Raw genomic sequence first — 12406 nt, 5'->3', positions numbered from 1 at the left:
CCGACCATGGCACACAGTCTCTCCCCGAAATGCACACCTCTCAAGCACAAATACGACGCCTGCTTCAACGCGTGGTTCGAGGGCTACCTCGAGCGCGCTGTCTCGTCCGCCACCGCGCCGTCCGAGGAGCGCCAGGCGTCCTCACGGCGCAAGGCGGGGGAGTATGAAGCTAGCTGCTGGAAGATTTGGACGAGCTACTGGGAGTATGTGCAGGTGCCTCTCTTAAGCTTTGGTAGCGGGCGGGAGAAGCTGAATGAGGGAATTTGTACACCAGCGCTGGCATCTTCGGATGCCTTCACTTCAGTAGCCCGACCTGCGTCTTTGTAAGAAAGCTCTGTTTTCTATCTCGACAGCAACTGCGGTAGGGTCAATGTGGCATGTGTTCTAAAAGGTAGAATGGATAACACCGTTAAAATAACCGTACCCCAAGAGACGTTTTCACAATTGTCGCTACGGCGGAGTCGAGACTAACAAACTCCACACTCCTATCACCCGGGGTCACTCCCATACCGCTCGTATGCCTGCGGATCCTGTACAAATAGCGGTAGGTTTGATTCACGATACGGTCCCACACTGCGATCTCCACATAATTCAGCGTCAATGGGCCATTTGACAAGCCGCGCCGAACACGTTTCGTCACATCTCGCAGGAGTCTGGCGGGAGATATCACTCGCCTATTGCTGTCCATCCCAAACTCCTCCGCATATTCGGCATTACGGCAGGTCGATAGGAAGAGTGATAGGTAGGAGAACCGTGCAGCTTGCACTGATTCGAAGAGTCGATCCTATATACTTATCAGCGAGGCTACGAATCGGTCATCAACTTACTCACCAAGAATTCAAGAAGTCGACTGCAGCAAGGTCCCTCAGTGATAGTCAAGTGGGCATACTCCATGTGCAGCGCATCGCTCCAGAGTGACGGTCTGCAGAGCTCGTCCTCTAAATCTTCATCGAAAGGAGTACAAACATCAAAAATCTCGAAGCTGAAGCACCGAGGCTGGCCGAGTCGAAATGCAGTATAAAGATGCCGGGCAGAGTTTGGAAACCTGGGTTGGTAGAGAGCCCAATTGTCACCGTCTAAATTTAACTCCAAAAGTTGGCAATTGAACGCGAGCGACACCATTGTCCTCGCGTGACCCGAAAACGACAGTAATGTCCCCCATTCACACTCGCCTTCGGCTGCCTCGTCTCGCGACACAGCTCCAGATGGAATGCGAAGGTGTTGAAGATTTGGGAAAACCATTCGTAAGGTTTGTGATGTAAAAATTTGTGCGACCGGGGGCATATAGCTGAAGATAGCGAGTTCTGACATAAGGGGCCACGGATCGGATGACTCCAGGGGTGGGATAGGACTCCCGTCAAGAGCTCCGAGATCTATGGCTAGATACGTAAGGGTGTTCCGGCAAGGTTCTAGGAGACGCCAAATGTCCACCCAACGCTCGCCCGGCCTCAGCTGCAGAAAGAGTCGAGACAGTGGAATCGTGTGATATAACTGCAACATGTGGCGCAGCAGTTCGATCAGATTCCTCCCCGTCAACTTCAACGTCCGGGTACGAGCGAAAGCGGCCACAAGAGCAGTCTTCAAGGCGGGAAAAGATTCGAGGTCCCCGACACCGGCAATAGTGAGTCTGCTGAGGTTGACTGCGGACTCGAGAAGGGGCGCCAACAGTGTCTCCAAGAGCTCTGTGACTCTCAGCTCTGCTGGCTCGTCTAATCCCAGCATTGCATCCAATTCCCCAAGATCGTCCAGTTCGGTATAGCAGGCTGTCAAGTTTACGAAGAGCGTTTCCAGTAGCAACAATCGAGATGGCTTGCATAGCATGAATCGACAGAAAGAAGCGTACGTCGAAAGGGGGAACTTTAAGGTCCCGTGGAACTCGACATGCTGAACCATTCGGTCCCTACATATGTCCAGCAAGGAAGAAGTAGTGACCGAAAGGCGTGCAAGGTCTCGCCTGTCGAGATATGAGAGGACGGCGAGCAAGATGTAATAACTATGGTCCGTGAGATCTTGTAGCCGCATTACAGTAGTGACTAGCCTGGAGGGCTTGTCAAAAGTAGTAGGGGTTGGACGATGTGATAATCATGTACTGACTTTATCCTGCAGGCTTTACAATTCAGAAGAAGAAATCCTGAGGCGATCAGAGTCTGACTATCGTGGATGTTCCCAACTCGAAGTGCGGGTTACTTCGAAGTCGTGACACACGTCCGAGCTACCGAGAATTCAAGAGGTAGATAAGCAGGACGGTGCCCCCTTTTGTCTCGGTCAGCTCGGGTAGAAGGCCTCGGACTGGGACACAGGTTGCATCCACCTGATCATGATAGCCTTATCAAGGTATCAAGGAGGCAGGCGAACTATCAGGAGGAAACAGCCACCAAATCATCGCAGACCTTAAAAGTGCTTGGACCCTGGCTTAGTTATTCGTTGGGCTGCAGAATAGATTGAAGGATTGCAAAGAAGCTTGAAACCACCCGGTTCAGATCTGCAACCCTGAGCTGGATGGCGGTAGAGCAGAAACGTGGCGCGGCAGTCGCCGGTGAGACAGGTCACTACTGACACTAGACTCGTGGCCAGTCTCTGTAGGAGCACCCAGCCTCAGCCTGGTCAGGAAAAGCCCGAAGCTCTAATCGCCTATGGCACCTAATAAGTGTGACCAAGCCTGGCAAGCTAGCTCAGCTATATTGACTACAAATGTTTGTAGTGGGCATTACCTCGAAATTTGGGGTGACGATAAGTATAATTTTGTAGTTGGACTACAAACGTCGTGTATTGAAGGGTGCAGGAGCCAATCAGAGATCGCAAATCGAAATCAACGTGGTTCCCACGCTTACAACATCTAACGGGCTTGCCTGAATAGCCGAAATCGAGTGTCTGAGCGTATAAGCGGTCTGCGGAGCCTGAGGTTAGACTCTCAGACGATTCCGGGATTTACTGATGACCTGAGCTGAATACCGATGTAACTGAACGAGTAGAAGACGGAGAGGGAGGCGGGAATGAGGGTAGCTCTATAATATGTAACCTTCCAACGACTCCAGACCATCAGTAGAGCCTGCAGCGCACCGCATAATGCTGCGTCTGCACCGCTCCGAATGAGAATATCAATGATCGGAGTGTGTGGTGACGAATCTCGTATCATATTCTACACATCCATCTCCGAACCCGTCTCAGCCACAGTCTTGTCTTATGTTCCATATAAAAATTCCAGGGGGACACTCTCCGGCTACTCAACCGTGTCTGATCACAAACTCAGTATATGTTACGCCCTCACTCCCGCACCGTGGCCTCCTCTTTGGACGTTCTAGTCAGCCAGTTGCAAAAGTCGGCGGAAAATGCTACGTCTGGTGAGACCTTGCGTCATATTCTCTTGACTTGCATGAGAAGCCTGCTTCGGATGCTGCAGACGGCTCCAGCGTCTGTCGCGTACCTGAATTTTAAGTGTTGTCAACTTCTGGTTTTCCCCCGGAGTACTATCCATGTCTCATTCTTTGTCCGACTTCGTGACACCCGAACGTCCAAGAGATGAAAAATAGGTAACATGTAGGCCAAGGGGACGGACCAGCGGCTGTTGTTAACATTCCACCTCAAACAGTGTGTTCCACCCTGTCCAGCCGTCGCGCTTGGGCGGTGCGTCGTCCTGGAAGCCTTCCGCGCATATCTTGAACCTCTAGGATATAGATATATAGCCAAACGAAAGCTCGCCGAGGCTATGCTAATTGGCCAGAGCTGAACGTCGGTCATGGAATTTGCGTCCCGATTGTCCGCGCCCGTAAGTGAGCTCCTCAGGTGTTCCGGTATGAACATCACTACCATGGCATGTAGTACATCACTACCATGGCATGTAGTCCCGTCTGAATTCCGACCGCGCATACCGCCGCTGTTCCTGTGGTGCAGTCACCTCCTTTATGTTCTGCAACACGATTGGTTGCCACATACTTTTTACAAGCTGTGCGCTTGTGGCACCGTGAGTGGCACACCCTCCTAGTTATGTCCCAGAAGCAGGACGCCGCTACCTATTCTCATTCCTCCCATGTTTGGGAATTCCTGAAGATCTCCGAGCCGAAGGTGAGTGCCACAAGGAGATACGCAGTGCTTGACCATAGTCCCTTCGTGCGAGGACAGCTGCGGATCCCTGTCAAATACGAATCCTTTGCCCATCAGGAGCTATTGGACACTCTTTGAACACCTCAATGGACATCGCCACGAACGCCACGCGCCACGGCAGGGAGGTTAAAAGTCGCTTGGGGTTCCGTCGGAGGTGCGTCCAGGCAACAGTTATTTACGCTCTCTTTTGCTGTTGGTTTACTCTCAAAATGTGCTCCTGGGCGCAGTGAGTCTTCACTCTGATCGCCCTGGGTCTGAAATTTACTGATCCATTGCTCAGAGTTATTCACCATCACTCGTGCGGGGTAGTCGCTTCCTTTTGGCGTTCCTACGCTTCCTGAGAATTACTCTATAGTGCCACACGCCTGGACCAAACGAGCTAGTTAAATGCCCTCAACCCTCGTGTGTTACGAGCAAGACACATACGTGCAGGGGCGGCTGTGATCACCGACAGGTGAGTACCTGCGTGTTTTACCCCAGCTCCGACTATAGTGACAGTCGTTCAGATTCTCCGGCCTCATGGCCCGAAGATAGTCACTATTCCAACGCCATGCAGGGATCACCGGTAGGATACTGGAAGTGAGCCTTCCATCCTGGACAATCAAGCGCAGTCTTTTCTATCGCTCACCTTGACCCCTTTCCGATCCGATGAACTCTCGCACTCGGCTCTTATGTTCCCTTCAGTGGTGAGATCAAAGAGGACGCTCCGCACTAGAACGTATGATGTACCAATCACGATGGTCAATTGAGTTTTAGAGACGGTGGTATCATGTCCTACGCGCGGAGCCTACTTTACGGGTATGGATGCTCTCTCATACGAGCAATACGAATATTGGAATATGATGGATGTCGCGAACTCGTACGACGAGATAATACATGCTAAATCATCCATGCAGTATGTCGATGGAGCGGAAACCATGAGTACTACATACCGACGGTAGTTAAACTAAGTTACGGCCCCGACACAGGTGGTCGACGTGTTGCCTTGACAAAAGAGGAAACTTCTTAGTTGTTAAGAGTAGGGATGGAAAAACCGGGGGTGTACCGCAGTAGAGCAGTTCTTCTATGTGTGTTTTTGGTGACCACTGACCACAATGCATTAGATCTTTTGGGACAAGGAATGTACGTCCTCCCGGACAATGCCGGACCAGTGATGTTCGTTCTTACCTGTCACTTGGCCTCACCACCGTCGATGATGCTCATACCGTCGCCTCTATCTATTCGGGAAGTGGCTTCTTCGCGATATGCGGACTGTTGATCAGGATCCCCTGTTGGTCCGAGGAGGACAAAAGGGGCACTCGAGCCAAGACTGACCGACATTGGAATTCAGCGTCCGACCGAGAAAAGGTGTGAGATGGAACATTCAATGGATCACTAGTCAAAATACCTGAGAAAGGTTAACGAAGGCTGAGATTACGAGCCCCAGGAGCTTGACCTTGAAGCCGCAACGCTGAGGGTACATTGGAGTCTTCTTCGACTGACCGACAGTGGGCGAGGGCTTTTCCGCTGATCATTGGAGAGCCAATGAAGTGATTGGAAAAGTCATCGATGATGATGTCGGGCACCTCAGAGCTTATCGCCTACAGCTACCGCAGAGTATCGCGAAAAACGTCACACCCAAGGAATACACTGACTCTGAACCTGCAGCCATCGACGCTGAAGGGGAACATCGCCTGCTGTTAGAACACGACCGGCAAACCATCGTGTGCTACGAGCAGGGAGATGGTTTCTTGCAGCTCAGAATAGGGATGATGAGTCTCGCCTCAAGGGACAGAGAAGGCTCTTATACTACAGGATCCTTTTGTTTAGCTCGGGGAACAGCTTCTCTCGCAGCTGACTATCATCAAAGCGTTATCAGAGCACAAGCAAGACGGAGAACAGAGCATTATTCAATCCAATTGTGAACTGCCCTCTTCTGCCCTCTCCCATTTGTTTCGGATCATATATCGTCGTAGACCAATTGCAAGGGATTGCTCCCGATCTCCCTAGAGTGCAGGACAATAAGCGTCTCTCTAGCAGGGAAGGGTGATAGAGATTCGGATCTGGCTAGTTCGCCTTCCAAAGCGCGCAGCGGTTTAGAAACACTGCTCTGTCGGTCGACTCGGGCACACCCGACAAGATTGGAGCGAGAGAAGGTTCAGGTGATTGAGCAATCGAACAACCAAGGGGCTGAGACTTCAGCACACGTTAGTATGCGGCTGGGAGCGAAATACATGGGTCGACTCACTTTGACACCTCTAGTTGCAGGATTGAAGTTAACAGTTGCACTGAGGTGGTTTCCCTTCAAGACCGTCACTTCCGCATTGAAGGCCCGGGTCCAACATCCCCATGATATCGGAAACCGGAAAATGTTAAAGTATACGACCCAAGGAAGACAATGAGACTTCAAGAGGCGAGACATAGACATGGATAAAGTCGTAAGTTTTACACTCCTTCAGTGATAATCGTTATTAAAGGCTTCTGTTTCGGCCACCTCGGGTACTGCGGCGGCGAACTCGACTCAGGCACTGGCAGCATACGTTCACTTGATAGCGCCTCGTATCCAAGCTATATCGCGCTGTGGAGAAGGCAGTTCTGCCTACCAGCCTCCATAAAGCAGTGGGGTTGCACTTCTGACTTGTCGCGGCGCCGCCGCCACGGAGCAGTCTGGATAATTCAACGATCGAAATCTAGTGGCTACTCAAGCAGCTCACGCCTGAGGCTGGGAGACACTCGAGTGATTGCCTGTCCCGCAGATGAGTACAATGAACTGGCTCTGCTTGCAGTACACCACATCATCATTCGACAAGACTCTTCTTCGTTAACACTAGAACCTGTCAAACTACGAGTGGTTTCCAGGTGCGTTATTCCAGAAGTACCGAGCAACTCGTGACTGTGATATGTCAAGTGGGCTGCAAGGATTTGTCGCAGTGGAATGGCGGACTGCAAATAACTTCAGCATAAGGAGTCAGCTAAGGTGCGCATATGCAGGGTCCAACGATGGGACAGTAGTACGACACCATATTGAGTATGTGTTCTATGAATGGGTGGGTTTAGAGGAACGGTCCCTCAATAGTAAGGGGAAAGGAATCAGCGCGAGCACCTGGACTTCAGCCGCCTAAAGGCCCCTCGTTTGAGGGAGCTTTACCTTCTATCTGGGCGATAATCGCAGTTACACCGTTGGAGAAAGACGAATACAGACAATCAAGTCACTCAAATAATATCCACCTTGACACCCAGAGAACGCTTAACAATGGGGGCCACAGCAGAGTCGAGACTGACAAACTCCACCCTTCTGTCACCCGCGGCCTCTCCCATATCGCGTATATGCCTGCGGATCCCATACAGGTAGCGGTAGAATTGATTCTCAGTGCGGTCCCAGACTTTTATTTCGACGTAGTTCAATGTCGGCAGACCTTTTGAGCAGCAGCGACGAACACATGTAGCGACGTCTCGCAGGAGCTTGGCGGGTCCGATCATGCGCCTATCACTCTCCTCCCCATAGCGGAACCCACTGCGGTTCCGGCAGGTCGACAAGCTGAGTACTAGGTATGAGACTCGCGCCGCACGCAGTGAGCCACAGAATCGATCCTTTGCATTTGTAAGTTAGGCCGCAAAATTGTGGACTGGATCACGCACCAAAAATTCATACATTTGATTGCAGCACGGTCCCTCCATGATAGACAGATGAATGTATTCTAAGTGCGGTGCACTTTCCCAAAGCAATGGCTGGCAGATTGCATCTTCAAGATCTTCATCCAATGGAGTACACACGTCAAAGACCTCTAAACTAAAACAGCGAGGTTGTGCGAGTTGCATCGCAGCGCAAAGATGCCGCGCAGTATTTGGATAACTGGGCGCGGTTATCGACCGGCAGTCAGAGCGTAACGTCAACTCAGAAAGTTGACAGTTGAAACCGAGGGCTGCGAATGTTATCGCGTGTCCGGAGAACGACTGCAGCGTCCTCCATTCCGGGTCGACCACCTCCTCTTCGTCCTCATCTTCATCCACCTGGTCTTCCGGCACCGCCTCGACCGGGGCTACATCGACAGCAGATACGGCTCCGGATGCAATTCTAAGATGTTGCAGGTTCGGAAAAGCCTTTCGTAGGACTCGTGTACTGAAGATCTTGGTTACCGGAAGCAAATCACTGAGGATAGAGAGCTCCGACATGAGGGGCCACGGGCGGCACGACTCCAATGGTGGAACGGGACACCGGTACATAATGTATATGCCCAGGAAAACAAGGGTAGTTCGACACGGCTCCAAGAGACGCCAAATATCCATCCAGTCCTCGTTCGGCATTAGTTGCAGAAAGAGTCGGGACAACGGGATCGTTGCATTCTCTAACTGTAGCGCACGGCCCAGCAGTTCGATGAGACTCCTCCCTATCAGACTCAGCGAACGGGTACGAGCGAAGCTCGCCACTAGCGCGTTGCTCAGGATTGGAAAAGATTCTAGGTCCCGTATACCGGCAAGACTGAGTCTCTTGAGATTGACGGCAGACTCGAGAAGTGGAGCCAATAGTGTTTCGAGGAATTCCGGGCCTCTCAGCTCTCCTGGATCGTCTAATCCTAGTAATGCGTCCAACTCTCCAAGATCATCCATGATATTGCAAGCGCTTAAGTTGAGAAAGAGTGTCTCCAGTAATTGCAATCGAGTTTGGCTGCAAAGCATGAATCGACAAAAGGAAGCGCACGTCGAGAGCGGGAATGTTCCATGAAACCCGACATGGCGAACCATTCGGTCCCTGCAAACGTCCAGCAAGGAGGACTGAGTGACTGAAAGGCGTGCAAGAGACTGCGTGTCGAGATATGCGAGGATAGCGATAAAAATCTCGTAACTATTGTCCATTAAATCCAGGAACTGCATCTCAGTGGCGACTACCCGAAAATGACACCTCAGGAGCACTACCCTTTAACTCGATGGACGTTCACTTACTTGCAGTAATCCGCAGAAGTTGCCGTATACAGGGTAACGAAGACTATCGTGACCGATCGCAGTGAATAAGTACACAACCTAGTGATTTGAGGCTGAGTACTGTCGCACCTCGACTGTTGACCTTTGTTTGAGATGGATGAGAACCAAGAATATTGCCCGATAGAACGGGTTGACGTCCATACATATATGGTACATCTATGCGAGAAGTGTGACTGATGGCTTCGGTCAGCCCGGGTATGTAGAAGGGCGGCACAGGTTCAGCTGACAGCCTCTCCTCGACAAGCCCGTACCGATACAGTCGACTCTCCCATAACCCATAGCGGTCCGTGGACCCAGAAAGGTATGGGTTTTCGGAGACTATGGGTTACCAGGGTGTGACAGACTGTGACAGTGGCGGGTAGCGTGACATGTGGCTGGGAACCCGGCATACGCCGGACGGTCCGTGATGCCACATTATGCTACGTGTGGCCCGGTATGGGTGTGCAACGCCATATTGGTACGGGCTTTGGGTTGGAATATAAAAGCAATTAGTATAAAAGTAATAAATAGTGGTCCATATGGCTCTGATTGGGCTAAAAATAGGACGATTTATGGGTTATGGACCCTCACAAAGGTATGGGTTATGGGGTATCAGAGAGTTATCGGTTGTCGTGACAATTAACTAGGAACCAAATCGGTGGACGCAAAAATGTATGGGTTATTAGAGGTTATGGGTTATTGGAGGTATGGGTTAAGGGAGAGTCGACTGTATCATTATCGAATCTTTATCACGTGGGCAAGGAAGCAAATGAACACACGAGCATCTGAATATGGTAGGATGCATATGTAATTTGATGTACTGGCATAGGGCGTGGCCTATACTATCATTTCGGGGGAGTTGGTCAGATATCCCTCCATTTATTTTGTATCTTTATGATACCTCGAGATATGGACATTGGGTCTTCGCAGTCCGGTGCAATATCACCCTGTATATCAATATATGTACTCAGCAAGGCGGGATACTGGAAGTCTTCTACAATTTATGTCAGACCATCTGCCTCTCTGTGCGGCTGAAGATCTGACGCGATTCCCATTTAGGAAGGAGGCTCAAGCACACCAATTTGCTCGTTGTCCTTTGTTCACCTTGATATTGGTGATTCTAACCATCCAGACCTAATGGATAGCTGCTATATACTACACCAGTCCAGCAGCTAAGGACATAAAGAAATGTGGAAGGTGCTACGAATATTTCAGTCCATTAACCAACCCAACCGGAATTGACCAACTCCCCCGAAATGATACACTGGGTACAATACCCATATTGAGCCACCGAGAAAGTGTAAAGGGAACCGGACAAAGGTCAAATTTTGTTCATAGTGTTGCCTTGCAAAACAAATGAAAGTTCAATGAACAGTGCTGAACAAAGATCATATCATATCCTGTGTCACAATCAGATTCTTGTGCACTCAAAAGTATTATTCTAATTTGTTTCATTGACTGTGCAATGGACAAGCATGAAAACATTTTGCCCTTTGACCGGATATTTTCAAAGTTTTGTGCATGCTCAATATGGGTGATGTACCCAGTGATAGTACAGTTGCGGACAACCAAAGGCAACAATTTCGGCGACCCCATTTTTCCAGTCCCAGAACCCGTGGGAGTTCGGATTTTAATGCAGGAATTGTCTGTTTAGACCACAAGGAATAGATTGGCATGAGCAAACTTCTCATAAACCCTTTATATTTCCCTTAAAATGGGTTGTACAGGGTTAAAAATCTGGCCACGCCCTAGAATAGATTGGGACAAATCCAAAAAGTAGTGTAATCGTCTCCTTTCGATGAGCTGCATCTGATTCCGGCGTAAATCCCGTAATCTGACCAGCCAATGAAGTCCCGTCACTCCCGCCAACAGCTACTGAATAAGGCAGTCTGAGCAATTTTGGGCCTATCATTCCGCCGGGAACATGGTTCTCTGGTCTCCGATTGCTCCGAGAATGGTTTATGCAGTGTCTAGTCACCAATAATGACTCTGATATAGACCTGAGAGGTCCCAGATGCCGGTGAAATGGCCCAAAATTTTGGCCAAACCAAAAAGTCATGGGCAAAATAAGCCAACCTTATTTTTGGATGTTTTCACCCTCTTTGAGTCCGAATCCGAAGTCAGTTTCCTGCCAAAAAATTTCCGTTGGGTCCTAATTCATTTTGTTGCCTTTGGTTGTCCGCAACTGTAGCTGAGTTCCACCGAGGACCGGCCAGGGGCTCGGACGACGGCCCGGCCCGAGAGACTCTGCCTGTGTATGCGGCCTGCTTTGCATAAAAGTCCGGAAACTGCATTCCGCGAAATTTGTCCCAGCCAAACAATGTCTTATAGGATAACGCCTGACCGAGTGCACAAAGACTCCCACGCTCCTACCCAGCGATTGTATCGGGGTGCGCATATGGTAGAGCTCACATGCACTGTAACCCAATATAGCATATGCTTTACCTTGCAACTGGCGAGGTCTCTGCTTGTCGGGAATTGAGCCATCAAAGCTGTATTTGTTTATATTTGTTTGTGGCATGTGCATTGTTTTGCCCAAGTTTCTATCACTGCCGTCGGATTCAGTATCTTTGCTCTTGTCTCTGGAAGTCTCTCACTGCCTTAGTGTTGCCAGGCTCTGGCAAGGATGCCAGACATTGAGAATTCAATTATTGAAACTTTATTGATTTGTGATTGTTTGTGGCAACAAGCATCCAGTGGAATGCTCATGCTCCTCGCTGACACTGCAGCCTACCATTTTATGCTTCAAACCACTTGAAATCTTTGACCTTAGGGTGGTACAATGTTACTATAGACATGCAGAGAAAGAGGACCGAAGCAAGAGTCCAGTCGCAAGGTATACGGCCGGCGATAGCCGGCGCTTCTCGAGTCTGACTACTGCCTGACGGATTCAAGAGTTGATTCGAGTGAGACAAGTCCTCATTCAGTAGTGGCGCCACTAAAGCCACACATGGCATGCCGGGTTGTGCCGGTTGGTCGAGAAGTGGTCCGCATATTGGGGGTGCCAGAACCCCTCCCAAAGGACGGGCACTGGACTACAAATAAGACCGAGAACATGTACGCGATCTGTGCTCGACTATGAAGAAATCAGAGAGAGCCACTAGCGCTAGGGGTATCTCTTCAACTCGCTGATGTTGGTACTGTCGAATTCAATCCTCGAATTCTTACCCATCACTGTCATCTGTGTGCCCGCCTCCGGCGCACCCACGGCGAACTTGAGAAGATTAGAGCGAGCAGAGAAATCGAAGGAAGCAGGCGGGAAGGTCAGTGCACGTAAGTGTGCTGCGAGCCTGATGCGCGCACCTGAAATGCATGAGTCGACTCGGCTTGATGACATGTTGATGGTTGCCTAATTGGAGCATGGAAG

General features: G+C 50.2%; 3 protein-coding genes across 3 annotated transcripts; 1 reads left to right on the top strand and 2 right to left on the bottom strand.

Moving 5' to 3' along the window:
• Positions 1–243, top strand: GLOTRDRAFT_21966 (uncharacterized protein; the record flags this gene model as incomplete). The annotated part of the gene is made up of 1 exon (XM_007868979.1): positions 1–243. A coding segment is annotated over one exon (243 nt), but the record flags the coding sequence as incomplete, so codon positions are not given.
• Positions 244–713: 470 nt separating this feature from the next.
• Positions 714–2022, bottom strand: GLOTRDRAFT_94322 (uncharacterized protein; the record flags this gene model as incomplete). Its single annotated transcript, XM_007869082.1, has 2 exons — positions 714–784; positions 828–2022. The coding sequence occupies 2 exons, from the start codon at positions 2020–2022 to the stop codon at positions 714–716; spliced, it is 1266 nt and encodes a 421-aa protein (XP_007867273.1).
• Positions 2023–7293: 5271 nt separating this feature from the next.
• On the bottom strand, positions 7294–9205 carry GLOTRDRAFT_94321 (uncharacterized protein; the record flags this gene model as incomplete). The annotated part of the gene is made up of 5 exons (XM_007869081.1): positions 7294–7671; positions 7720–8746; positions 8780–8830; positions 9022–9064; positions 9130–9205. 5 exons carry the CDS (start codon positions 9203–9205, stop codon positions 7294–7296), a joined length of 1575 nt encoding a protein of 524 aa, XP_007867272.1.
• Between the last annotated feature and the right edge of the window lie 3201 nt (positions 9206–12406).

This window comes from Gloeophyllum trabeum (assembly GCF_000344685.1).
Source record: "Gloeophyllum trabeum ATCC 11539 unplaced genomic scaffold GLOTRscaffold_00009, whole genome shotgun sequence".
Classification (NCBI taxonomy): domain Eukaryota; kingdom Fungi; phylum Basidiomycota; class Agaricomycetes; order Gloeophyllales; family Gloeophyllaceae; genus Gloeophyllum; species Gloeophyllum trabeum.
The sequence above is the reverse complement of the archived record's forward strand: the minus strand, read 5'-3'. Positions and strand labels throughout refer to the sequence as shown.